The sequence below is a fragment of the Cheilinus undulatus genome, linkage group 1 (genome assembly GCF_018320785.1).
Source record: "Cheilinus undulatus linkage group 1, ASM1832078v1, whole genome shotgun sequence".
In the NCBI taxonomy this organism is placed as follows: domain Eukaryota; kingdom Metazoa; phylum Chordata; class Actinopteri; order Labriformes; family Labridae; genus Cheilinus; species Cheilinus undulatus.
This window is the reverse complement of record NC_054865.1, coordinates 57889210-57917177: the sequence shown is the minus strand read 5'-3', so window position 1 is coordinate 57917177 and position 27968 is coordinate 57889210. Positions and strand designations below refer to the sequence as shown.

At 40.5% G+C, this 27968-nt stretch overlaps 2 protein-coding genes across 2 annotated transcripts; both read right to left on the bottom strand.

Annotated features, from left to right (window-relative positions):
• Window positions 1–6: 6 nt before the first annotated feature.
• On the bottom strand, window positions 7–10624 carry foxr1 (forkhead box R1). The gene is made up of 7 exons (XM_041790804.1): window positions 10406–10624; window positions 8382–8474; window positions 7988–8217; window positions 4649–4717; window positions 2420–2547; window positions 2004–2236; window positions 7–219 (listed from the first exon to the last, which is right to left on the bottom strand). The coding sequence occupies exons 1-7, from the start codon at window positions 10524–10526 to the stop codon at window positions 191–193; spliced, it is 903 nt and encodes a 300-aa protein (XP_041646738.1). The 5' UTR covers window positions 10527–10624; the 3' UTR covers window positions 7–190.
• A 2665-nt stretch (window positions 10625–13289) lies between these two features.
• On the bottom strand, window positions 13290–25301 carry LOC121514884 (V-type proton ATPase subunit d 1). Its single transcript, XM_041795286.1, has 8 exons — window positions 25115–25301; window positions 22243–22414; window positions 20929–21107; window positions 20707–20786; window positions 20382–20459; window positions 17533–17709; window positions 17297–17374; window positions 13290–14411 (listed from the first exon to the last, which is right to left on the bottom strand). The coding sequence occupies exons 1-8, from the start codon at window positions 25239–25241 to the stop codon at window positions 14250–14252; spliced, it is 1053 nt and encodes a 350-aa protein (XP_041651220.1). The 5' UTR covers window positions 25242–25301; the 3' UTR covers window positions 13290–14249.
• Between the last annotated feature and the right edge of the window lie 2667 nt (window positions 25302–27968).

Sequence of the window (27968 nt, the reverse complement as noted above, 5' to 3'; positions counted from 1 at the left end):
ATCACATGCAGACACCATGCATTTATTTTGTGGTTATAAGCAAACAGAAATGTGGTCTTTAGATGTACACAGTTTACAATAATCAAAAGCAAAAAATGCATGAATAAAGTAAAGCAGCAGATAAACAGAACAAAAACCTTCTTCTATAGTTTTATTAATTTTATGTCTTTGAGAGCCTCTAAAGCTGCAGTCACGCTGAAAATAAACTCCGAATAATATCTGAAAGAAAAAACACACGTTCATTAACACACTTCAGAGTTGATTTAATGGGTTTTTATTGTGGTCAAGCAGCACTTTGGTGAAAATCAAGTCCTCAGTGTCTAAAATCTACAAGATCTTTTTAAATCTACACAGCATTAACCGATTAAATCGCCGTCAGTCTGAAGAGTGAAGGAGGGATGTTGAAGCCGTTTAGAAAAACTCGGAGCCCGTTAACGTTTTACTTTACCATGCATGCTGGGTAATCAGATACTGAGTTGTCTGCACCGCAGCATGCGTGTTCACACTGAGCAGTAACGATACTTCTCCAGTATCAGGATCAGCCCAAAAACTGGGACCACATGACATTTTAGAATCCCATTTGTAGTTTGGAGGGAAATCCTGATCACTGAGGGACTTACGTCCCCAGTAGCCATGGCAGCACTTCACACCCAAGTGTGAAAAGGACATTTTCTCCTCTCTTTCTGGAGGAGACGGAGGGAGAACCAGCGGCACTTTGTCTACTTATGCCACATTTTGCCATTTTTTGCAACTCTTTGTCCATTAGTACCACGTTTGCTGCTTTTTTGCCCATTTTTTTGCCATTTTAAACCCACATTTCCCACTTTTTAAAAAACTTTTTTGACACTTTTATCCAATTTCTGCACTTTTCAACCATTTCTGTGACTTTTTAAACTGATTTCTTTGCCCATTTCTGCAACTTTTGCCTACTTCAGCTGCCTTTTGCCTCTTTTTTCACTTTTTGCCTATTTTTGCTACTTTTTGCCCAGTTTTGTCCACCATTTTGCAGTTGACACTTTTATCACATTTTTGCCCGTTCACACCCTTTTTCTACCACTTTTTTTAACAGATTCTTTGCCCATATTAATATTTTTTTCCCTTTATGCCCATTTCTGTAACATCGTATTGCACCTTTTGTCAACTTATGCCACATTTTGCCATATTTTGCCATTCTTTGTCTATTATTGCCATGTTTGCTGCTTTTTTGCCCATTTTTGCCACTTTACACCCACATTTCTCACTTTTTAAAAAGAATTTGACACTTGTATCCAATTTCTGGGCCTTTCCCTCCATTTCTGGCACTTTTTTAGCTGAGTTTTTTGCCCATTTCTGCAAATTTTGCCTACTTCAGCTGCCTTTTGCCAGTTTTTTTTTACAGATTCTTTGCCCATATTAAGAATTTGACACTTTTATCCAATTTCTGCCCCTTTTCACCCATTTCTGTCACATTTTTAACTGATTTTTTTACACCTTTTTTTTTTGCCAATTTCTTCAACTACTTTGCCTACTTTTTCTGCTTTTCGCCATTTTCTGCCCGGTTCTTGCCAATTTTGTCTTTTTTTTTGTCCCTTTGAGCCCATTTCTGCCACATTTATCCAATTTTTTTGTTTCCTTTCACATTTATTTAATTATTCACTATAAATCCAACAAAGTCGTCCCATGTTCTTCTACTTTATTTTCTGGCATCCTGACATTTGTGAACATCTATGGTGTCTAACATGACTCCAATAGTCCAGTGCGTCCATCCGTTGTTGATATTACTGATAAAAAGGTCTTATTAAAGGGGTTTACAGTCTGATAAAGGGTTTACTGCACTACAGCATGGATAAATGAAGGGCCCCCCCACTAAAGCTCTCCCCTTTACCCCCCTTATGGGCAGCCTTGCTCAGGACACATTGCATCCTTCCACACCTCGCATTAAGGATGACCGCTCTGTGTCCGATTACCCAGCATGGATGTTAATGATGGTGTAAACAGGGTCTCAGGGGTGGATTTAGTCTCACCTGGGCGGGACATGCTCATCTCCAGCTGTTTAAACGATTCTCCCGTTAATGTTCGGATCTCGTCCCTCAGACGCCGGTGACCATCCAGGGTCAGGTGCCAGAAGCAGGACTTCCTCTTTCCATCCCTGCACAACTGGTTGCAGGTTTTCCTGAAGCTGTTGTTGAAGCAGAGATTGTGTCTGATGGTGTTCTTCCAGCCGTCAGGAGCCGTCTGGAAGAAGGGGAAGTGCTCTCTACCGAGGGTAAGGTAGAAGTGGGAGAAAAGTGGATTTTAAACCAATAAGCAACATATCTACAGAGCAGACATGACAACATGTCAGTATCCCAGGCTGATGACTTCACTAAACACATCAGCCTAACTGCAGCAGTGATTCTTCATGTTTCTGACCAGAAACTGATCAGAGCGTTGGTCTGACCTGGTGAAGTTGTAAATCTGCTGGACTTTGAGGCTCCCCGTGTGGCTGCTCTTCAGCGCCAGCGCAATGAGGATGCAGTAGTTCACAGGTGGGCGAGGCCAACACCCCGGCTTCAGGTTCTTAGTGTCCTGAAATCACACACAGATCATCAACCCAAACATTCATCGTTCACCGTTTTATTTATCCTGAGCAGACAAGCAGGATTAGCTTGGAGGTAAAACTCCTGCTATAAACACTCGATCCATGAGATTAGATTTTTATAACAAAACAGGCAGCAGTCCTGATTAAAATGTGGCCAAAACTAGAGAAAGGCACAGACTTAAACCATCCAAAAATGCTTGTTTACTTCATCAGGAGTGATCTGTTCAGATTTCTTTGATAGTTTATGAAACTGAACTAAACTGAGCTTAAAGTAAGGCCAGTAGATATGGCGAGTAAGCCGCCAGTCATGCTCTGGATATTACCAGAAAAGGACAATAGTCTGTTAAAAGAATAAAGTCCAACCTTTATGACAAAGTAAGGGTTGGATGTGCAAATACAAACAGCTTAAGGTGGCATCCCAGCAGGTAGTAGGGATGCCATGAGGCCCTATCCTGCTGTGCATGTCCCAGGGGCCCTCAGAGCACCACCAGGGCTGACAAGGCCCAGACAAAAGGGATGCTGTTGAACCTGACCGTGGCGGCTGAATGACACACATGTGGACATGTTGAGCTTTAAAGGGGCTCTATGTCAGATTGTTGCTTTAAAACTTCCCACTTTTGAGTATATAATGGTGCGCACTTTATCCTGATGTGAAGAATGAGGCTCTTTATGTCTTCCTTGTTTGCCTTTGTCAGCCTGTGGAGTCGTTTCTCTGTGAGGAATTCGGGCCAAATTTTCCGCAAAATCTCAACAGAAGTGCGTCGGGTACTACGTAATGCGTGCACCCCCTCGCTCTGTTTATACCTGACAACGGCGTGTTGAATGGAGAAGGCTGCTTCCACGAGTAAACGACCGGCTAGCTCAGCCCAAACACCCACACAAACTCAGCGAAAACATAAAAAAACTAAGATAGTTTTATCTGCTGAAGCCTGTCAGGCTAAAAGAGAGTGTGACCGACGCAGGGGGAAATAGAGGATAAATGTCGGTGGAGCATTAGAGACATGGAGGGAGCTTCGCTCGGCGCTCGGGATAAATACCGATCCAGAGATGGCCGTCTTTCTGTTGAAAAGGTAAGGCATCACTCCGGACCATGAAATACAATGTAGTGTTTTATGTTGTATAAACCATATGCTACATCACGTTAGCTTGCTGATGAAGATGCTATCCAAACAACCAGAATATCATGTTGCTCATTTAGTGTTTTCTGGATAACATTGCATCTTTTTCTTGCTTCCTGGCACTGGACTCAACTTACTGAGTTTATTTTTGATACTTAGTTGGTAAAATATCTTCAACACATAATGTCAGCTATCTGATATCTGCGGTGGAGGCTCCATTATCAGAGCTAAGCAATGTTAGCCCTGCTGCTTCTGCTCTAAAATGCATCCCATTCAATACACTTTACACATTACACACATAAAAAGACAATAAAATTGGTCAATGCTGCACTAAGTAGTGAAGTTGTTCATTCATAGAAATGGTTGTGAAAATATCGTCCTTTTTTAATCGCCTCATATGAACCAATATTTAATTTTGTGCTGTGTCTGCACTAGAGGTTCAGATATACTTTATTCATTTTCATTTTTAGTTGGTGGAACTTTAAAGTGTTATGACACTTACCTCCTCTGTAGACATGATGCTGGTAAATCACCTTGGTCTGCGTGTGTATCAGCTGATAAACCGGAGGCTCGTTCATGAGCAAGGAGCGCGCCGTCGTGGACGAACAACACGATGTTGTTGTAGCTCGCCTAATGGCCAGTGGTGTCGCTACACTGATATTTTTCTAAATCTTGCATAGAGCCCCTTTAACCTCAGCTCCCTGTACGCCTAAAACTGACTGAATATGACACTAATTCACCCAAATATTACTGTATGCTTATTGGTGCACATTAGGCATTAATAACATTTTCTTATTAAAACTTATCGACTTTAAAGAGAAAACATGGAAAAATAAATTTCTGTAATAATGCTCCAACTTTATGCTCTTTACAATCTCCATCACTCAGACGGTATAACTGAGGTTTAAAGACTTTGGAAGGACTTTAGAAATTCTCCTGAGGAAGGAGGACGAGTCAGAAACAACCTTACCCTCGTCTTCGTGCTCTTTCCTTTGCGTCTGTTCTTGATTGGTCGACAGGAGACGTCGTCATGGGTGATCTAATAGAGGATGGTGAGAACATTTTTACCAACATGTGCTTTTATAGAGCTCAAGTCTGCTTTGAATCCAATTTTAACTTTTATTAACCAATGAAACACATTGCATTAACTCACCAACCATTTTATTAGGAACACCAAATTTAACTACTCTTTAATCAGCCAATCACACGGCAGCAAACAATGCATGCATGTAGACAGAGTTATGACCAGTGTTGGGGTAGTTTCTAATAAAAGTAATTCATTACTAGTTACTTCTTTAAAATCTAATGTTACTTAGTTACTCACAAGGTTACTAGTTACATTACTGTCACCTGAGATCTAATGTAGCTGATGACCAACTAAAAATAAAACACTAAACCTAGAAACCTTTCTGTGCACATCAGGAGCAATGCGATTTTCTGAATAAATTATCTTTACATGATAGATTTCTTTTATTCCCTGATATGTTGGACTCCATGAGTGACTGCACCTTTATGCTAAAGCACTGCTCCGTCTTTTCAGCCAAATTAGCTGTGAGGAGAAATCGGCTTTTTATTCTACATGTTAAATAGCATTAATGATGATATAACTGAGGAACTGGAGGCTCCTCAGAGCGCACTGATTGGCTCACCTGTTAGTGTTACGGACTGGTTTAGAGGATTTCAGTGAGCTGATTGGTCTGGAGCATTAATTAGCCTGAGGTCAGAGGTCAGAGGAGTAAGCATGCTTAGGCAGAGTCCGGATGGTGTTATGTGAGTACGCCCTACAGTACTTTTAAAAGGCCTATTCACATTTCCAGACTTTTTTAAATAATCCGCCTCCATCAGCATCTCTGAGAGCCCTCATTATTCTCCATCCTTACCAGGGATTCTCCGTCTGCAGGCTTTGCCTTCACATTTGCATCCTCAGACCTGTTTACAAGGCTGCAACATAAACAAGACTGCTCATTTCTACCAGGTGAACACGTAAGAGCATGTGATCAGATTCCTTTACATGGTGGAGAAGATCATTTATGTTGGGAACTCAGGCAATGTTTATTCTAGATTCTTCTCTAACTATACCCTAGAACAGGGCTTCTCAACCTTTCCAGCCCGTGACCCTCAAAATAACGGAGCCAGAGACCAGGAGACCCCAGTGGACCTGAAGGTGGTTGAACACAGCCATGCCCATTCTAGAAAAGTGCAGACAAGGCCGTCCATAAGGGGGATAATGGGAGAGCTTTCTGGGGGAGGGGCCCGTGGGGGTCAGCAAAATCCTGGTCCATTGTAAAGCTAAGCTGTGATATCTGTACTTTATAATTAACCTGAAAAATAACCACTCTTATCAATGAAACAAATCTCTTCTTTAAATCATTTGTGTAGTATAGTGGTATGTAGCCTTCTTAAAAATGTAAATCTCTTTGTCAAAAAAAAAAAAAAAAAACTTAAAATGGGTTAGATATTGCAAAAATTGGTTAATAATGGCAAAAATAGTGACAAGGGAGGTGAAATTGAATTTTAAAAGTAAGAGACATGGGTTAGAAGTGGAAAAAATGAGATTAAAATAAAAAACAAACTAAAAAAGGCAAAAATGGGCATAAATAGCAGTAAAGGGGAGTTAAAAGCTGAAAAGGCTTTAAAAGGGCAAAAATTGGCAGAAATTTGGTGAAATTGGAAGAAAAATTGATATAAACTGGAAAAAGTGTTAACTGAGAAGGAAAAAGTAGGCAGATATTGGCAGAAATGGGTCAAACTGGCAAAATTAGATGTGAAATGTGGTTAAAATGGGAAAAATTGGGTGTAAAAAGTGGTAAAATGGGGTTAATATTGGAAATGATGTGTAAACAGCGACAACTTTAGGCTTAAGTTGCAAGAATTGATTTAGAAGTGGCAAAAACAGGCAGAAAAAGTGGTGGAAAGAGTTTAAAATGGCAAAAATACATTTTTAACTGGCAAAAATGGGTTAAAATTGGTGGGAAAAATGATGAAAATGGGCTCAAATTTGGCTAAATTTTTCTAAAGGGGCAACAGTGGAATTTACAAAAAATATATATATATATTTTTTAGGGAATCTGGAGACCCCCTGTCACCGTCTCACAAGGTTGAGAACCACTGTCCTATAACAAATTAAAGGGGCACAAAGAACTTCAGTCTCTGCAACCTTTTCCTCTGAATATTTCTGAATTTTAGAGAATTACTGAATGCATTTGCATGTAACAGATCAGTCTGATCTAGTGCGATGCATTACTGCACGTATGATCGTCCCAGCTGCATGTTTAGATCAGAGAAAAGGGGAATTATTTAAAAGCTGATTATCTGATTAACTACATGTGAGAGTGTGCACAAGAGAAACCAAATATGCTCTAAAAACAGCCTTAACCCTTAACCTCTGACCCTGCATGGACATGTGAGGACATTACATTTATGCTTTTCTGACAACATGGTAATAATTTCGGCTAAGTTTAGAATTTGCAGTGAATTGTGCAGGAATTATCCTGGAAATTTTAGAGATTTCTTTTGGAGGATTTGCTGTGAAATTCCAGAGTATTTTCATGGAAATTTGGTGGATTTGATTGTGTATTTTCTAAAAGTTTCATTTTGACATTTTGGGAGAGATTTGATTTTTTTTTTTTTTTTTTTTTTTTTGTAATTTCATGGGAATTTGGGAAATTTGTATGGATTTTCTGGGGATTTTTATTTATTTATTTATTTTTTTAAATCTTTTTTTTAATATTACAGCACTTTCATGGAAATTTGAGATTGTATTTTGTAATTTTGGGGGAAAATTTGTGTTGAAACTATTTTTGTGGAAATTTGATTTTGTTATTTATAAATTTTGGTGAACTTTATTTGATATTTCGGGGTGATGTTTCCTTTGAAATGTTTAGGAAACGTGTTTCAAAGGTTAGGGGAATTTTCCCTATTTTTCATGTATTTTTGGGAATGTATTTCTACATTTTTGGGTTTTTGATAAGAAACTTTATGAGGAATTACTTGGATTTCTTTTAAGATTGCATGAATTTCCATTGAATTTTGAGGGAAATTGTGATTGGAATATTTAAGCTTTATGATAAAGTTTCAGTGAAACATTTAAGGAAAATTTTTAGAAATTTTAGGATACTTTTATGGGATTTAAAAGGTTTAAAACTTCTCTGGTCCTTCTTGTGCCAAATGAGTGAGAAAAACTAAAAGTGCATTACCCACCAGAGCTCAGGTCTCTGGAGGTTAAAGACGTGGAAAAAGCTTTAAAGGTGTCATAAACTAAAAGTGCATCGCTCTGCAGAATGGATCAGTGGTGAAGTCAATACTCTACCATGTAGTCAGTGGAGGAGGATGCAGAGTGTAGAGGTGCATCATGGGAGTTAAACACCTGATGCTCCGTTGTCAGCTGATGCTGGGTCTCTGCAGGGTCCAGTACAGATGTCTGGATTTCCTCAGAGGGTTCACACAGAGTCTGCAGGTCTGCTGGATCTCCTCTGTACTGGATGGGACAGGCGATGTTAGGATTCACCAGCAGCCACAGGTTGGGCTTCACAAAGGTGTCTGCGGGACAGAAGCATCATGGCAGACCTTAAAGGAAACAAACTTTTCAGTATTTCTGCACATGTATGGGCATCTGGAGTGTTGACTGAGCCATAAAATGAAAAAGAAGCCAACCCGGTCCTCTGCGTCGGTGCAGACGACAGGTCTAAAAGCTCTTATCTCACCTGAAGTCTTATCGTACCAAATGAATTCATCTTTCCTTCGTGAAGCTCTGGCAGACGGCCTCTGGACCACGTACTGATCGTTCAGTTTGTCGTCTGTTGGAGATTAAAGTATAAATGGAAATTACACAAAGATCAGCTGCACATTTGATTCTGAGAAACGAGTCGGTGACTCACTCTGAATAAAAAATCAAGCACTCATTCACAGGTTTTAACGGTTAATGATAATCAGAGCTTAAATGGAGCTGTAGATGTAGTTTTGTGTGCATAGAGCTATCCTATAGAGCAGTGATATTCAACATGTGGCTCTTTTATGTCTTCATTTTAAATATTATTCCCCCAGAAAACCTTAAAAAAGGGAAACTTTTTTGCCCCTTTTCACCATTTCTTGCCAATTTTAAGCCATTTAAACTTCCTTTTGCCATTTAATACCGCAGTTTCCTACTTCTTTGCCCATTTTTGCCACTTTTTCCAATATTTGCCCTTTTTTTATTTTTTGCCCATTTAAGCTTCCTTTTGCCATTAAATACTCCTTTTTTCTACTTTTTACCCCTTTTTTTTACTACTTTAATCCCATTTTTGCCCTTTTCCACAGTTTTTCTCCCCATTTTCACCCACTTCACTTACCTTTTGTCATTAAATACAATATTTCCCTTCTTTTTGCCCATTTTTGCCACTTCTTTTTGCCCCTTTTCACCATTTTTCACCACTTTTCACCCATTTAAGCTACCTTTTGTCATTAAATACAATTGGTTTCTGTTTTTTTGCCCATTTTGTCCACTCTTGACTGCCTTTTGTCCACTTGAATTCACTTTTCACTTTTTTTTGCCATGTTTTTGCCCCTTTTGGACCTTTTTTTGCTACCTGTAACTAATTTTTTGTCACTTCTCACCCATTCTTGCTACTTTCTGACCCTTTCCCTCCCATTTTCACCCATTTTTGTTGCTTTTTGACCCTTTAACCCTTTACCTACTGAGCCAGCCCCGGCGCTGTGTTTTATCTGTCCGGAGTACTTTTACCCTAACTCAGTCAAAGTTTGTCCGATCAGAAAAACTCCAACAGCGTTGGAAAGCTGAGAATTGTGGGCATGCACACATATATGGTTCATTACGGTACTCACAACCATATGACGTGGGCATTCATAGCAAAACACCAGAAGTATCCCGAGACCGCTACACAGATTCTCAACACTGTAACTCCTCCAAAGTTTGCTCAATCTAAAAAATTCCAACGCTGACAGAGAGCTGAGAATCTGTGCTTTCCGCCAATATGTGATGTGTGGTATATATATTACAGTAATGTTGAACAGCACCTTGAAAACGTCAGCTTTGGCAGAAGACGAGTGAGAAAGGAGAGTGAAGGAAGAGAGTAAAAGGAGAGCGAGCCAGAGTGGTGTTTAGTTTTCTAAAAATAGCGTTAGATAGTGGCATTTGTGCGTGTCTGTCATGTGCAATAACAACATGTTACTGAGAATGCTGAGAATGCATTTTTCCACCTTTATTTGCACTAACTGTCTCCTATGTATATAGTTATCTTTTGCACTGTTTTGCACACCCAGAGTCCTAGACTCCAAAAATGACTGCTGATTGTTCTAAACATGTATAGGTTCACATTTCAAATGTCAAATCAAAACTTCATGAGCAATAACAACATTTCTTCTCATAAAAGCCATGAAAAACAAATCTGTTTTTGTGTTTTTCTTCTTTCAAACTGCTGAAAATTCCATATAAAGTGCAATAATCATTAACCAGATGTTGAAAAGTCAAGTTCAAGTTCAAGTTCTCCTGGGAAAAGAGACCAAAGCTCTCAGACTTAGGGCATTTCCTGACTATTTTACAGCCATAATAACTAAATATGTCCAAATCAACATTTTTAGACTCAGTAGGTAAAGGGTTAACTTATTTTCATTGCTTCTTCAAGCTGATTTTGCCACTTTTCACCACTTAGATTGTGGCTCTTGCAAAGGTTGAGGCTCTTTGGTTGAGCAGGGTTGAGTACACTGCTATAGAGAAGAGAAACTCAGCTACCGTGGAAGAACTGGTCAGAGGTCGTCGCCAGTTTCAGCTCCTTGTCCATGTCCCAGTCAGTCAGACTCACGGAGCAGTGCAGGTCAAAGAGCCGAGCTTTGGTTTTCAGCTGTAGCGTCATATTTCTATTGGTCTGTTTTCCTCTGAAGCTCTCTGAATGATCTTCAGGTTCTCTGGCAGTTCTGCAGGCGGCTGATTGAACAGCTGGAGCTGGGCTGCCTGATTGGACTCTATTAAACCTAAAGAGAGTCAGCCGGTGATCAGTCCCTCTCTGCAGGGAGGTCTGAACAGAAACAGCAGACGTTTCTGCCTTTAGAAGACAGCCATGACCATTTTAGCCTGATTATCTGATGATTTTAGAGAAGATTTTTTCAGAGTTTCCTGTGGTATGAGGTGTTAAAGACCCTGTAAAGTGAAAATAAATCTGTATTTAGGTTTGTTGTATGACAGCTCACTGTGTTATGAACCTCCAGGTCAAATTTCAGTCGATAAAACATCTCATAGTTTCTAAAATTGAGCTTCAAAATCATGAAAAATGAGGCAGTGAATTCTGCTCCAGGATGGTGTGGGCGTGTCTGTTGAATGAGCTGAAGCCACGCCCACTCAGGAAAAACACGATCCTGTCAAATTTCATAAAATGCTACAATCTGAATGGATGAAGTCACTCACTTTTAGCCCCGCCCCTTATGTTGACCTTATGACCAGGGCAGCTGCCTGGCTCTGTGCCAGAGAAGAGACAAAGTCTGTTTTCTGTCTCACATCTCTGTTATGATGATTGAAGACTCTGTAAAGTGAAATCCAAAGTTTGTATCTAAACACGCTAAAAATGTTGGAATCTGGCCGCTGTAAACATGTGAAAACACTGAGATCTACATGTGACTGAATTCTGGATTTAGACTGTTAGAAAGATTTTCACCTCTTTCCTGGCTGGGTTTAATGTGGGCGGGGCTAATATGTAGGCTCATGATGTCACCAGCCCACAGTCGGGGATGACCCCGCCCCTCTAACACTCCAATCTAAAATCCCAGAGCAGTTCCTCTCAGTCCGGTCTGTTGTTAGCTGATGTCTCTGCCTTTATTAAAAGTTAACAGTCAGTTAAATGCTGGTTTTCTGTTCATTGTGAGGTAAATTCACCAAATCTATCAGCCACAGTGGTCTGTGGATCTTTGAAAGCATCAGAACAGAGATTTGAGACAGAAAACAGACTCTGTCTCTTCTCTGACACAGAGCCAGGGTCAAGGGGCGGGGCTAATAGTGAGAGTTTTCCTTCAGTCAGAATGTAACACTTTTAAAAATCTGAGGATGGTATTTCTCCTGAGTGGGCGTGGCTTCAGCTTATTAACAGACACGCCCACACCATCCTGGAGCAGATTTTTACTGCCTCATTTTCATGATTTTGAAGCTTAATTTTATTAACTTTGAGATGTTTTAGTTGACTGAAATTTGGCCTGGAGGTTCATAACACAGTGAGCTGTCATACAACAAACCAAAATACAGATTAATTAGTGTGACAAGTGATTTTCACACATCCATCTGGGAAAGCTTCAATAGGAAACGTTTGAGAAAAGGCAGAGGCTCTGAAAAAACTCGGAGTGTGATTGGATGTTCTGTCTGTCACATCTCTACGGGCCAATCAGATCAACAAAACACAGGACGTAGCTGCTATCGAGCTGCATGAGCTTGGCCCTACTTTATTCCTCAGAAGCTACCGAGGAATAACGTGAAACATGGCGACTGTAGACATGTCAGTACTCGACTTTTGTCGTTTTTGAAAAGAAATCAACTCACCGCTGTTCTTTGTTCTTCTTTTAACAAAGAAATGTCGTCAAGTTCTGATAAAACTGGCGCTTTAGCAGCATCCACGCTAAGCTCTTCCGCCAAAATTGCACCAGGTCTTGTTGCTGTTTGCTCACATCATGACTCTGCTGCACCTGAAAGTACTGCCCCTTCGTCGCTGATTGGTCCTGTCACTTTCTAACCGGGCCCAAACGGTTCAGATGGGAGCTTTGAAGATGGATTCACCAGTGAGAAACATAGAAATGGGTGTATCCATCTGCTTCCTAGGTTAGCTGGTTTAAGGACTGTTTCCGAATCTAATACCCATGATATCTTTGGTGATAGTCTATGTCAACGATGTCCAGACTTTTTCCACTGAGGTCCACATACAGAAATATAGAGAAATGGTGGGGCCAGTTTCATATACTGTACCTCGAGGATATTAAAATGATTAATCCCAGTCTAAGTAGGATGCTCACATAGCTAGTTAGTGGTTGACAAGGCAAAAAGGCAGTTAATATAAGGATTTCCAGAAGGCCAATCAGATTTCAGGGGACCGTGTTTGGCCCTGGCTTCCACTGGCTCCGCCCCCACAACACTGTTGGTACTGCTATTTGCTGCGTTACTCAGGTTTTAGTAAATCAAGATTTTAATATTAGTTTGGTGGCCAATGTTTATCATCAAAGTTTCATCTTAGTTTAATCACAAAGTTTAAAAACACATCAATAAAATCTTCTTGTCAAAATGTTTGTTTACAGAATAATCATGGTAGCTCCTCCTGCTGAACGTAAGAAGTACAAAAGAGTCAGGCTAAACGCTTCATGTTCAAATGTGGGCCATATTTCATTTAATTTTTAAAATCTAATGCAGGCCTAACAAAAGCTGACCGCGGGTCGCATTTAGCCCCCGGGCCATAGTTTGGACATCCCTGGTCTCTGTGATATATGAAGTCTATGGATCATACCTACCTCTCTTTAATTATGCACACACGTCCCAGCATTTAACAACAGAGATGCACAATATCGATATCCTCAGACACAAAAGTTCTGTCAATATGCATAACAGAAATGTGCAAAAATAAGTGAAATGAGGCTCCCCAGACCTGAAATCAGTGCAGTTCAGTCTGTTTAATCATTTTGTCACATTTACAATACACATTTCACAAGTAAGAAACAGATCAAAACGGCAATAAATCAATTTTACAGCATGAAAAACAAAATCATATACTCATCTTTAAATATCTTTATATCTTTGTATACTTTAAACATCAAGTCTGCCATATACTTGTGGTAGATTTTGCCTCGTTCCAGAACGTTCATCTAGATAAACGCCAGAGTTCACGCGGGAACAGAGACGGAAAGGACCGGAAGATTCTGCTCAGATCTAACAACAATCCAGTGAAGACGGCTATCAGGGAGGGAGGGGGCTCACACGCTTCAGACAGAAACACAGAGATGAGCAGACATGCTGACACACTCTAGCACAACAAACAGAAATAAATAAATCTAGGGATGCTGGAGGAGGCTGATGCTGAGTGGAGGAACGTTTTCATGTCCGTTAGGTTCTTAAATCCAAAACAGGGACAGTCTGAGATTTCAGGTGGGAGAAAAACCTGAACAGGGTTTTAACTGTAACTCTACAGCGTCTGTGATTTTCATGAGCTCAGAGAGTTTACACTGAAATAAATCACCATTCTCCACAGCTAAGCTGCTGTCCGGGTTTATCTTTACATCGTGTTTGTCTGGTTGGTCGGGCGTGGCCAAAAAAAGCACGCCATGTGTCTGAAAGTTTAGACAATCAGAGGTTAGTGTTTGAAAGTCAAATGAGCAGGTTAAAGCTGAACCAGCCCGCTCTGTCTGACTGTGGCTCTCCTCACCTGTTTATTAAAGTTTATTATGTGTTAACATGGTTAAGGACAAACCGATGTGTCCGGGACTAATTTACACCGACCAGAGAAGAATGAAGGGAATTTAGCGCCAACCATCAGAATCTTTAACATCGAGATGGAAAATTCTGTAAGACTGAATGAAATGACCACAGGAAGAGGAAGCAGGAAGGAAGAGGAGGATTAGAAGATAGGAATGTAGTTGTCGATTTTGGCGCGGTGCCGCTGGGCGATGCACTCGGCGATCCACACGATGTTCCTGCACTCCTGCTCCTTCAGCTTGACGTAGGCGTAGAAAACGCTGAAGTGGAACTGGTTTAGGAAGGCCAGTTTGTTCAGCTTCACCTGTGAGGAGGAGGAGGGAGGAACTGATGAGAGACCACAGCAGGTATGACCCCCACTAAGCCACACCCCCATGTTACAATTTACACCTATCAAGCTTACACGCCAGTCATCTGAATATGGATTTTACAACTTTATTTATAGCAAAAGAAAAGATGAGTCTTTATAGGAAGTCATCAAGGGGGTCATCATTTGGACCCAGGTAGTTCTAAAGGGGGTCATCATTTGGACCCGGGTAGTTCTAAAGGGGGTCATCATTTAGACTCTGGTAGTTTTAAAGGGGGTCATCATTTGGACCCTGGTAGTTCTAAAGGGGGTCATCATTTAGACTCTGGTAGTTCTTAAGGGGGTCATCATTTAGACCCGGGTAGTTCTAAAGGGGGTCATCATTTAGACCCTGGTAGTTCTAAAGGGGGTCATCATTTAGACCCGGGTAGTTCTAAAGGGGGTCATCATTTAGACTCTGGTAGTTTTAAAGGGGGTCATCATTTAGACTCTGGTAGTTTTAAAGGGGGTCATCATTTAGACTCTGGTAGTTTTAAAGGGGGTCATCATTTAGACTCTGGTAGTTCTAAAGGGGGTCATCATTTAGACCTGGGTAGTTCTAAAGGGGGTCATCATTTAGACCCTGGTAGTTCTAAAGGGGGTCATCATTTAGACTCTGGTAGTTCTTAAGGGGGTCATCATTTAGACCCTGGTAGTTTTAAAGGGGGTCATCATTTAGACTCTGGTAGTTTTAAAGGGGGTCATCATTTAGACTCTGGTAGTTCTAAAGGGGATCATCATTTAGACCTGGGTAGTTCTAAAGGGGGTCATCATTTAGACCCTGGTAGTTCTAAAGGGGGTCATCATTTAGACTCTGGTAGTTCTTAAGGGGGTCATCATTTAGACCCTGGTAGTTCTTAAGGGGGTCATCATTTAGACTCTGGTAGTTCTTAAGGGGGTCATCATTTGGACCCTGGTAGTTCTAGAGGGGGTCATCATTTAGACTCTGGTAGTTCTTAAGGGGGTCATCATTTGGACCCTGGTAGTTCTAAAGGGGGTCATCATTTAGACTCTGGTAGTTCTTAAGGGGGTCATCATTTAGACTCTGGTAGTTCTAAAGGGGGTCATCATTTAGACCCTGGTAGTTCTTAAGGGGGTCATCATTTGGACCCTGGTAGTTCTAAAGGGGGTCATCATTTAGACTCTGGTAGTTCTTAAGGGGGTCATCATTTAGACCCGGGTAGTTCTAAAGGGGGTCATCATTTAGACTCTGGTAGTTCTTAAGGGGGTCATCATTTAGACTCTGGTAGTTCTAAAGGGGGTCATCATTTAGACCCTGGTAGTTCTAAAGGGGGTCATCATTTAGACTCTGGTAGTTCTAAAGGGGGTCATCATTTAGACCCGGGTAGTTCTAAAGGGGGTCATCATTTAGACCCTGGTAGTTCTAAAGGGGGTCATCATTTAGACTCTGGTAGTTTTAAAGGGGGTCATCATTTAGACTCTGGTAGTTCTTAAGGGGGTCATCATTTAGACTCTGGTAGTTCTAAAGGGGGTCATCATTTAGACCCGGGTAGTTCTAAAGGGGGTCATCATTTAGACTCTGGTAGTTCTTAAGGGGGTCATCATTTAGACTCTGGTAGTTTTAAAGGGGGTCATCATTTAGACCCTGGTAGTTCAAAAGTGGGCCATCATTTAGACCCTGGTAGTTCAAAAGTGGGCCATCATTTAGACCCTGGTAGTTCAAAAGTGGGTCATCATTTAGACTCTGGTAGTTCTTAAGGGGGTCATCATTTGGACCCTGGTAGTTCTAAAGGGGGTCATCATTTAGACTCTGGTAGTTCTTAAGGGGGTCATCATTTAGACTCTGGTAGTTTTAAAGGGGGTCATCATTTAGACCCTGGTAGTTCAAAAGTGGGCCATCATTTAGACCCTGGTAGTTCAAAAGTGGGTCATCATTTAGACTCTGGTAGTTCTTAAGGGGGTCATCATTTGGACCCTGGTAGTTCTAAAGGGGGTCATCATTTAGACTCTGGTAGTTCTTAAGGGGGTCATCATTTAGACCCTGGTAGTTCTTAAGGGGGTCATCATTTGGACCCTGGTAGTTCTAAAGGGGGTCATCATTTAGACTCTGGTAGTTCTTAAGGGGGTCATCATTTAGACCCGGGTAGTTCTAAAGGGGGTCATCATTTAGACTCTGGTAGTTCTTAAGGGGGTCATCATTTAGACTCTGGTAGTTCTAAAGGGGGTCATCATTTAGACCCTGGTAGTTCTAAAGGGGGTCATCATTTAGACTCTGGTAGTTCTAAAGGGGGTCATCATTTAGACCCGGGTAGTTCTAAAGGGGGTCATCATTTAGACCCCGGTAGTTCTAAAGGGGGTCATCATTTAGACTCTGGTAGTTCTAAAGGGGGTCATCATTTAGACTCTGGTAGTTCTTAAGGGGGTCATCATTTAGACTCTGGTAGTTCTAAAGGGGGTCATCATTTAGACCCGGGTAGTTCTAAAGGGGGTCATCATTTAGACTCTGGTAGTTCTTAAGGGGGTCATCATTTAGACTCTGGTAGTTTTAAAGGGGGTCATCATTTAGACCCTGGTAGTTCAAAAGTGGGCCATCATTTAGACCCTGGTAGTTCTAAAGTGGGCCATCATTTAGACCCTGGTAGTTCAAAAGTGGGCCATCATTTAGACCCTGGTAGTTCTAAAGTGGGCCATCATTTAGACCCTGGTAGTTCTAAAGTGGGCCATCATTTAGACCCTGGTAGTTCTAAAGTGGGCCATCATTTAGACCCTGGTAGTTCTAAAGTGGGCCATCATTTGGACCCTGGTAGTTCTAAAGTGGGCCATCATTTAGACCACTGATTGGTTAGAGAGCTAAGCTCTAAGCCTGATCATCAGTGAGTCACCTCATGCTCGAAGAAACGGTCCTCCAGCGTCTTGTCTCCTGGGTTGCTGCCGGCGCCCTCAAACAGGAGCTTGTACTCCTGAGGACAGAGAACATCAACAGGCCACATGAAAACCAGTGAAGTGGAGCGATTTAAATGAAGAGGTCTCTGTCTACTTTAAGCTAATCACAGGGTCCAAACACAGACTCCTTAAAGTATGTTTTAAGGCCTTTTGCTCCAACAGCTGTTGGACTTACAGGATAGAAATCAGCGACGGCCTTGACCTGCTCGTAATCATCTGCCCGGGCCAGCTGAGCAAGGCCTTCTGGGTAAAGCTTTCCACAGTGGGGGAAGAGCTTGGCCCGGTCCTCTTTGGACAGCTCTGTGCCGAAGGAGTTGATGGTGATGATGAAGGCTCGCCTGTCGGCTTCAAACTGCAGCAGGGAGAGAAGGAAGGTCAGAGGAACAGTGGAGAGTGAGTGATATAAACTAGTGCTAGGTTAAAAAAAACACTCCTAATAAATATCAGACTGTGCATGTGCTGATTGATGTAAAGATGAAATAAAAAGGACTGCACTGCAGGTAGAGTTACTGCAATGAGTTGCTCATATGTAGTGTTCCTTATTTTAATCTGTTCTTCATTTTTTTCTGAGCCACTGATCTTCTGCAGAAAGCTGCTTTCCCCGCCCTTCTTTCAGTCTGCCTTTCCCCTCCTCATCCATGTTTTTACTCTCAAATATGACTTTCTTTCACATGTTTATAACTACACACAGCCCAGACATGACTCGGCATGATCATGAGTGAATCCTGACTGAGATGAAGGTTCAGATTGTTTTCAGATGACTCCAGATAGGGGGGCAGGAAGTGGTTCAAACATTTTAGCCACTTTTGTGTCCCTGGAGTAGTAAACAACTAGGCAAAACAGTTTAAAAAGCTCATGGGATTAAAATCTATCCAAAGTCTGGAGGATCAGTGTCAGCACCCTCATGTGGTCCGATTCATCCAAGCAGTCCAGTTTGGTTCAGTCCAGTTCGTCACACTAAACTCTGATCTGACCCGTGTTTCCCGTGAATTTAATCTGACTGTGAAAAAATGCTCATGTAAACGCAGCTACTGTTAACTCAGATTTGATTGAATCTCTTTTTCTCTGAATGCTGGACAAGATGTGTGCCACCTTCAGCGAGAGTCACTGACAAGCACACATCTTTGCTGGCAGTAACAAACAGTTAGGAGAACTAAAACCATGAAGCATCAGGTGTTTGGGAGGAGAACATGCTAACATTTACAGAAATTCTTGTTTTTTGTTGGAAATATCTCAGTTTGAACAAACTGCTTCCTGGATTTTCAATCTCTGAACTTCAGTCAGAATACAATACTACTGCTCATTTACTTTAAAAGAAAAAAAAACTTTAAAAAGGTATAAAACCAGTGTCTGGGTCCTAGATCCCTGGATGTACAAATAAATTAAAACTGGACAAAGTAAACAGTTCCTGTGCAAAAAGATGCATGCTTTGCATTAAATCACTGTTGGACAGACACTGCACTACACTGTTGGCATCCTTTTTTGAGAAATGAAGCCAAATTTTCAACCGTTTTAGCTTGTTTCTATAACTGTCCGCCGTGTTAACTACCTTGACTTCTCTGTTCTTGCTCGTGCTGACTGCCTCTCTCAAGACTGTGGAAGTAAGGTAATAGGGGAATTGTTAAGATTACATGTCAATGATGTCTGTGGATTGAACCAACTAGAACCTGTTCTGAGCTGGAACCGGTTCCCATCCCTAGGGATGAACCTTGACCCTGGAAATGTCCCCCTAGATCAGGGTGTCAGCTCAATCACAGCAGGGGCCGGATTCTGGATTTAGGTCTAACCTGACAGTCGACTAGGGTCAACACTATCCATAAACTGTCAACCTCATTTCACCAATAATAAAATATGAAAACAACAGCACTGATGATAAATCATTTAGAAATTCAAAAAAAGTAAAATGATAGGTTTAAAAGCTCAAAATCTGAGATAAAAAGTCCAACTTAGTTCTAAAGATCAGAACACGATATTAAAAATAGAAAAATAGTGTTTTTAAAAACAAATATATGAGAAGAAAGTTGAAATCATAAGTTTGGAGGGTCAAAATATGAGATCAAATTTGAAATCATAAGCTTAAAAGTCAAAATATGACTTAAATTTTTAATTTGTGATTCTGATAGGTCAAAATATTGGATTAAAAAGCCAGAGTTAGAGGTTGAAAATGACAAATATGAGCTAAAATAATAACAAAAAGATTTAAAAAGTTGAAAATATGACTTGAATTTAAAATTGTGAATCTAAAAGGTCAAAATATGATATAAAAAGTCCAAAATATGAATTTAAAATGACAAAATATGAGGAAAAAATCAAAAATATGATATAAAAGTCCAAAATAGAGGATTAAAAAGCCAAAATAATGAGTTAAAAAGGTAAAAATATGACCTAAAACTTTAAATTGTGAAGCTAAAAGATAAAAATATGACATATAAAGTCCAAATTATCAGTTGAAAAGGTCAAAGTTTGAAACAAAAAGCCAAAATCAGTCATAATGTTTAGATGCAAATTTCTGACTTGTTTACTAATTTTTCTTACTCCTTACTTTTTCTGATTTTGTGATTTAACAAGGATATTTTACTTAATCAAGGTTAAGTTTACATTTTCATACTGGAGTAAATCTGCAGACCTCAGACTGATGGGCCAGTTAGAACAGAAATATGAGATCATCTTGCGGGCCGGATTTAACTGTTCCAAGGGCCGGATCTGGCCCCCAGGCCTTGAGTTTGACACCCCTGCCCTAGATTGTCTCAGGGGCCAAATCTGGTCTAAAATCAGGCTCAAAATTGCGAAGTTTGTGGTCGGATAAATCCTAGATGGTGCTGATCTCTTGGATGGATCAAATAAAAATCAGAGGCCATGAAATGTTTGTCACTTGTTTTCATCAGGTTGAAGGAGCAAATGATGGTTGTCTAATCAGTGAGGAGTCTGGCTGTGCTTACCTTGGGTTAGTTTGGGTAGTGTCTAATTGATTAATCAACTTCTGTTTTTGATTTATACAGCTCTAACATACGTGTACAAACTGACCTCCAGGATAGGACACATGGTGTCCGCTGTGGTTCCTCCCAGGTTGGAGCAGAACTTGTAGAAAGCTTCCAGGTAAGCCTGAAAATTTAGAAAAACTTTATTTACAAAACCATCTCTGTAGTTGATCTGACAGAACAGGGCCTTAAAACTCAACATCACACACATCTCTTCAGTTTAACCCAACATTTGATAAAACAAAAAAGACATATTTAAGCATTTTAATTTTCTTTGATAAGATTAAATGTTCAGTCTGTTTATCTGGCTAACCAGCTCTTAGTTAAATTTACTCTGATGATGTCTGTGATCAAAACTGTAAATGCCCTACCTTGTAAAGTGTGTTTCGAATGATTTCAATGTTCATCTCATCCAGATCCTGCTCAGATATGCAGTCCTGGAAGAACGCAGCTGAAAGGAGAAGAGACATCAGAGGAATGGTTGAGTGTGTCTTTGGCGCCACCTTCTGTTCAGCAGCAGACATTACTGTTACCTATTCACTGACTCTTCTACTACTGTAGCTGTGGAATCAGCTTTAATCTGAGGTACAAACCTAGAGGTGTGTCCACCAGGATGGCGTTGTAGAGCTCTGCAGGAGTCTGAGCGATGTTGACCGCCTCCATCTGCTCGAAGCTGCCCAGTGGATGACACTTGGGGACCAGCTCAGAGATGGCCCGCTGGTGGAGGGTCCCCGTGATCAGCAGGATGACGTTATCAATCATGTAGCTGTATCTGAGGGACACAGTAGGAGGGAGATGATTACAAAGCAGAGAGGGTAATCCCATCATTCTCTTATCTCTCTGATAGAAACCACTGAATTTTAGCCAACAGGAGCATGCACTCTACTGAGTTTCATCTGGGAAGATTTCACCGCCACCCCTAACTCTGTTTAAGGGGAAACTTTAACCTCCCAAGACCCTGCGTCCACGTATGAGGACATTACACTTTGGCTTCCCTCCATTATAGTAATCATTTCTGGTATCAGAATCAATGAGATAAGTCCAGACTTGCTTGGAAGTTATCAGATATTTTTATGTGTGTATATTTTTGAGAGTTGTATTGCTTTGAATTAATTTAAATGTTTTTTTTTCCTTTTCTTTCTTTATTTTGCATTATCATGTGAATATGGAAAGTGTATTACCAAATTTCAGGGGGAACTGGATTGGGAATTTGGGGGTCGGGATTGTCCTTTGAGATTTTCAGGAAAATTTCAGGCATTTCTGGATGTTTCCAACATTTTTATTTTCATGAACTTGGGAAAATGTTTTTGTACATTTCTAGAATTTGCCAAGAAATGTAGTGGATAATTTGCATTTATATTTAGTAAATTTGCTTGAATTTTTTCAGGAATTTGCATGGGATTTTGGGGATGTTTGTTATCGGAATGTTAAGGCTTCATGCGGAAGTTCCACTTAAAGATTTGAGGACTATCTAAAGACATTTTTGGGTAGTTTTCATTGGATGCTTTAAGAATATGTTGAAGAATTTTAAAAGAATTTTTGAGTGTCTTTTTAAATTTTATGGAATTGGTTTGTCTTTGGGAAAGACATTTCCAAGAAATTCCTCTACTATGACATGGCTGATGTTTTAATTAAACAGATCCTACTTTTAAAAAATAAGAGAGAGAACTAAAACTGAAAATGCTCTCCAAACAAAGACTCAGGACTCAGGAGGTTAAAATAGGACTGAGCATAAAGACTTGAAATGCAACAAGACCCTTCCAGAGCTTTGCAGGGTCGGTTGCAGCTGTGTGGATTGAGAAGTTGCTCAACTCAGGTCAGGTGATGGTTTGCCTACGATTCAGTCTGTCAAGTCGCCAGCAGGCTCTGATGGAGAAAAACTGTGCGTGGGACAGCTGTCTGCTTACGTGATGAAGTCCATGAAGCTGGCGAGAGGCTCGTACGACTGGTTCCTCATGTGGCGAAACTCCACCACCATCTTCTCCTTCAGCTTGTCGTCGATAACGGACACGGTGAGAGGAGATGCCTCGTTTGCCAGGAAGCTGCCATAGTCTGTGCTCTGCAGGTGGAGCTTTAGATCTGAAGAGCAGAGAAGATTCAGCTGAAGAGAGATGAAACAGCTTCACATGTCTAAGAACTAGCGCTGTCAATAAAACCTCACTCTACACAAGCAATGCTTTTACTCATACATGCATATTTACGTGCTTTTGCTCCATTTTCATGCAGTCAGCAGTGACCCTCGGAGTAAATGCTGGAAATATGTGGCTAAAGAATGATTGATTGGCTTTGGATTCAGCTGAAGCATCAGAAAAAGCCAGAGCTGAAGCTCTAACAGATTTACTATTATTAGTTCATACATCAAATGTCATATTATTATCACAACATTGAAAGTTAGTACTGACATCAGGTTTTTCTTGTGTGGCCTTTTTTAAAAAGTCCAGACGTCCAAAATTAAATGACTGCGAGACTCAAACGTCCATTGCTAATATTTAAACCTAAAGTAAATTACAATATGGCTTGCTGCAACTTAAAACTTGCCAAAGTTGCATCATTTCATATACTTGAAATGTGTCAAAATACCATTGTCATACTGTTTTTTAGGAGATATTTTAAGCAGATAATGCAAACATTCAAGTTTATTTAGAATAAATATTACTGTTTTACTTATTTTAAATGACATAAAAATGGTCATCCCTTCAATACAGCAATTGCTATCAAATTTTCAATATGAGCCAAAAAAAAAAAAAAAAAAAAAAAAAAAAATCCAATTAGCTTTTTTTGTTGTTATTATTATTTTGCCCTGGTATATTCAGTATAATATTGTGAAGGTTATGATATAGAAATGTATTGCTTGCATTTATTGAAAAATACATAAGATGAGGAACCTAGAAATAAATGCATAATAAATCGCAATTGCAATATTGGGAAAAAAAATTGCAATTAGATTATTTTCACAAACAAGAAGGGTTGTAGAGTGGCCGAGTCAAAGCCAAGACTTCAATTCAACAGAGGATTTGTAGCTGGATTGGAAAGGGGGTTTCACACCTGATCCCTGATCAACCTGACAGAGCTTGAGCAGTTTATCAAAGAAGAATGGAGTAAAATTCAAGAGTCTGGATGTTTGATCCTGATTGAGACCTATCCACACAGACTCAGAGACTGAGACCTATCCACACAGACTCAGAGCTGTGACTGAGACCTATCCACACAGACTCAGAGAGACTGAGACCTATCCACACAGACTCAGAGCTGACTGAGACCTATCCACACAGACTCAGAGACTGAGACCTATCCACACAGACTCAGAGCTGTGACTGAGACCTATCCACACAGACTCAGAGAGACTGAGACCTATCCACACAGACTCAGAGAGACTGAGACCTATCCACACAGACTCAGAGCTGACTGAGACCTATCCACACAGACTCAGAGCTGACTGAGACCTATCCACACAGACTCAGAGCTGACTGAGACCTATCCACACAGACTCAGAGACTGAGACCTATCCACACAGACTCAGAGCTGTGACTGAGACCTATCCACACAGACTCAGAGAGACTGAGACCTATCCACACAGACTCAGAGCTGACTGAGACCTATCCACACAGACTCAGAGCTGACTGAGACCTATCCACACAGACTCAGAGCTGAGACTGAGACCTATCCACACAGACTCAGAGACTGAGACCTATCCACACAGACTCAGAGCTGAGACTGCAGACTAAGGAGACTCTACTAAAGACTGACTAGAAGGAGGAATATTTATGCAGTCACTTATTTAACATTACAGATATAAATTTAATTGGCATTACTTTGTAGAAATCTGTTTTCACCTTGACACTTAAGAACTTTAGATAGATAGAAAGATATTCCACTTGCCTTTTCTACTACAATAATTTAATCTTAAACATCACCAACTAGTGTTTAAAACTGTCAGAATAATCTTTAATGTTCATAATAAAACCGTGCAGTAGATTTAGAAAAGTTCCGAGTTATTTACACCTAAAGCTTTTGCTATTTTTGATTAAAAGTATTCAGCTGTTTCCCAAAATATAAGTCCAAAACCTCCCTACAACAATTTCACTTCCTCTAGAAATTCCATCATTGATCAACTGGGTACGGAAGCCCACAAGGACAGACTTTCTCGTGTTTTAATCGCTTCGTTTTTCTATGTTAACTGGTACATTTCCGTCGCATTGGACTCATTTCATTCGTTCTTGCTTACAGCGGCTTTATTGTCGATAAATCAGCGCAGAAACGGACCGGTAACCATCAATAAACCGTCGGTGTTATGGATCAAAAAGTTACCGTGTTAACCGACGCCTTTCAGCGGAATGTTTACGTGATAGCCGTAGCTATTACAGCATTTTATGTTTTACTGTGTATGTATCTAATTAACTATTTTAAGGATTATAATTAAAACATGAAAAGAGGCATTTTATTTATTTATTTTTAGTGTTTAACACGATAATCAATGACGCATCCGGCTGCAGGTCGCCAATTAACACGGTCACCCTTTGAACCATAACACCAAACCTTATAAGCTTAGCTTATGCTAGCAAGCCTTCTAGCTCATGCTGAGATCAGGCTTAATGTCGATTTTAGGTATATACTTACCGTTATGAACTCTTTATACACGTTTATAAAGTGAAATAAATCTAATGCAATGACTTGGTAACCGTGAGTATCTATAAATGTAGCCTAGCTTGCTAGCATCGGTAGTGACAGCTTGCGTTAGCCGAGCCAGCTAGCCGTTAGCTTTCCCCGGTTCAGACTCACCTTCCAGGGTCTCACACTGAACAAGGTTTAAGTAGTCCGCCTGGGACAATATTCCAGCTTTAAATCCTCGGACCAGGCCCTCCAGGTAGCCATTATCCACGTTAAAATACAGCTCAGAGAAAGGCATCCTGTCCGACCGTCAGTAGCGTCTCTGCCGCAGGAGAAGCCGAGAATCAGCTGACTGAACCACGTGACCATCATCTGATCGGTCATCTGCTGTGGGCGTGTGGGTGCCATAAAGTGGTGTAGGCACGCGCACTCTTTTACAGTCTTTCGGGTGACACTAGAATTAAACATTTCTATGATATTAAAAATCAAATTAGACCACATTAAACTGTAACACCACATAGTTTCACAAACAGACGATCATAGGAGCAGCTTTGTAGAACAAAATCCTTTATGATTTCTGTCTTAACCATAGAGACCTGTTTTTTTTTTTGTCTGAACGCATTTTTAGTTTCTCCCTCTGATTTGGCATCAGTAGAACCAGGTCAGTGTAAAGCTTAGTCTTGTCTTTGGGGGTCGTCAGTCAGTATTGGGGGTCAGCCACTGAGAGAGGGACAGGGGGGTCATGTTCCTGTAATTCTGATGATGGAGCAGAAGGACTCGTTCTGCCAAGCATCAACAAAAATGAGAGGGACCCAACTGCAGTCAAGATGGCCGACATGGGCATCGCTATACATCCAATCCATGCCGGAAGTCCCAAGTGGACGTCTCTTCTTCGTGTTGGACTCAGCCTGACCCTTGGTGCTGGATCTCAAATATATCACCTTCCCCACTGCCTTACCCTGAACCTGACCACTCGGGTTTTAATGCCTAAGCCTAACCTTAGACGTATGGACTTCCGGTTTAAACTTCCGGTATGGATTGGATGTATGTCGGCCATCTTGTCTGCAGCAAGGTAGTATCGAAACATATCAAATTATATTATTATTTTATTGTATATTATATTATATATCTAAAATTAAAAAACTATCTAAACTCTGTGTGAAAAGTCTAACATATTCTAAAAGTATCCCATAAAAGGTAAGGTGGATTTTCTTCATATATCTCCCAAATGAAGCCCCAGAATTCCATGTATAAATTTCTGGAAACTGTCAAGCAGGTTGAAAAAATTCCCCCCTAAAATTTCTTAGCAAATTCCCTCAAAATACAAATAAATTAACCACATTTTCATGAAAATATAAAAAAATGAAATAAATAAATGAATTCAAAAATTTCAATGAATGCTTAAAAATGTCTGAGCAATTCACATCAAATATACAGACACGTTTTCATAATTCCTATCAAAATGTCCCCCAAAAATCTGAAAGCGAATTTCCACCAAAACTTTCAACTAAACTCTCCAAATATGCAAAAATGTGCTCAAATTTCCAGTGGAAATACAAGGACATTTTCAAGCAATTTCCTCAAAATATCCCCTCAAATTTATAAACATTTCCATGAAACAGTCCTCCAGAATTCCCAACATTCCAAATGAATCACTGAATAAACATTCCAGACAATTATCAGAATATATAAATAAAAGCAGTATAAAATATTACCTAAAAAACTCAAAATAAAAGCCAGTCAGGCTTTAGTGTCTTCCTCTGAGGAGAGTCTTCATCCCTCCACTCTGCCATAAAGCCCAGATCAGCCCTCAGAGGGCTGCAGCGATGGTTGACCTTCTGGATCTTTGTCCCATCTTCAGGATCTCTGGAGCTCAGAGTGACCATCAGGTTCTTGGTCTCCTTCTCGCTGAGGTCCTTCTCCTTCTTTTAGGAACCTTCAGAGCAGCAGAAATGTTTCTACAGCCTTCCCCATGTCTGCGTCTGTCAACAATCCTGTCTCTGCAGCTCCTTTGACCTTTAACCCTTGGTTTCTGCTCTGATATCATTGTCAGCTGTGAGGCCTTCTACAGAGAGGTGTGAGCCTTTAGAATCATGTCCAGCCAGGTTAATTCAGCAGCTGGACTCCAGTCAAGATGTAGAAACATCTCAGCAAAGATCACAGACATGGTCTGAATACTTATGTCAGTGTGATATTTCAGTTTTTATACATTTGCAAACAAAATAGTGTTCTGTTTCCACTTTGTCATGATGGGCACTGAGTGTAGATTAATGAGAATAAAACAGAACTCTTTAGACTGTAGCATCAGGCCGCACCATCATAAAACAGAAAAAGTGAAGGGGTCTGCAGACTTCCTGAATGACCTGGACATAAAACGAGTCCCTCATAGGTCATCATGATCCTGTATTGGTTATGTAATGGTAATTTTACTGTTGCTTCCTGGTAACTTTGCCAGGTTTGTTGTGATTGAACATGTGTTGGTTAGGTGTTGGCAGGAGCTGCGCTGCTGTGCAGGTATGTGCATGACTGAGGTTGAGGAAATCACCTCCAGGTTTAAGTTGTAAACACATTAAGACTACATGATGTGATATGAGATATTTCTGGCTATTACTGGCACAGCTTCTCCTCCTGTTAAACCGGTTTGACTCTGAGAGGCAGAGTCAGAAAGACGCAGACATCAACAGGAGCATGCAGACTCAGGAGTGCTGTTTGTTTTCTCTGGGTGTTTTTTTATCACTGTGTTTTAATTTGATTTTGATCCACATTTGAAGGTAAGTTTACTCACTTTTATAGCTTCTGAGCTCCTGATTCCTTTAAAATCTCTTCTAGAATAAATCAGTACTTCTTCCTAAGGGTCAAGGATCATCCTCCGTGATGAATGTGTCAGAGGAGACAGAGGACGGCGTCTTTCTCTCCGTTCAACGTGACAGCCAGACCAAAGCAGAGAGGTATTCATGGTCTAAACCAGTGTTACTCAACCCTGCTCAACCAAAGAGCCATTAAAAAGTGACATTAAAAATAAATT

Excerpts from the sequence above, each read along its gene's own strand:
- foxr1 (XM_041790804.1), bottom strand. The coding sequence starts at position 10,526 with ATGACGCTACAGCTGAAAACCAAAGCTCGGCTCTTTGACCTGCACTGC. Across the intron at positions 2,548-4,648 it reads GAAAGAGCACGAAGACGAGG|GACACTAAGAACCTGAAGCC; the intron begins GTAAGGTTGTTT and ends GTGTGATTTCAG. Across the intron at positions 220-2,003 it reads GATGAGCATGTCCCGCCCAG|ATATTATTCGGAGTTTATTT; the intron begins GTGAGACTAAAT and ends TTTTTCTTTCAG.
- LOC121514884 (XM_041795286.1), bottom strand. The coding sequence starts at position 25,241 with ATGCCTTTCTCTGAGCTGTATTTTAACGTGGATAATGGCTACCTGGAG. Across the intron at positions 17,710-20,381 it reads CCATGTGTCCTATCCTGGAG|TTTGAAGCCGACAGGCGAGC; the intron begins GTCAGTTTGTAC and ends TCCCTGCTGCAG. Across the intron at positions 17,375-17,532 it reads CCGTCGCTGATTTCTATCCT|GAGTACAAGCTCCTGTTTGA; the intron begins GTAAGTCCAACA and ends CTCTGTCCTCAG.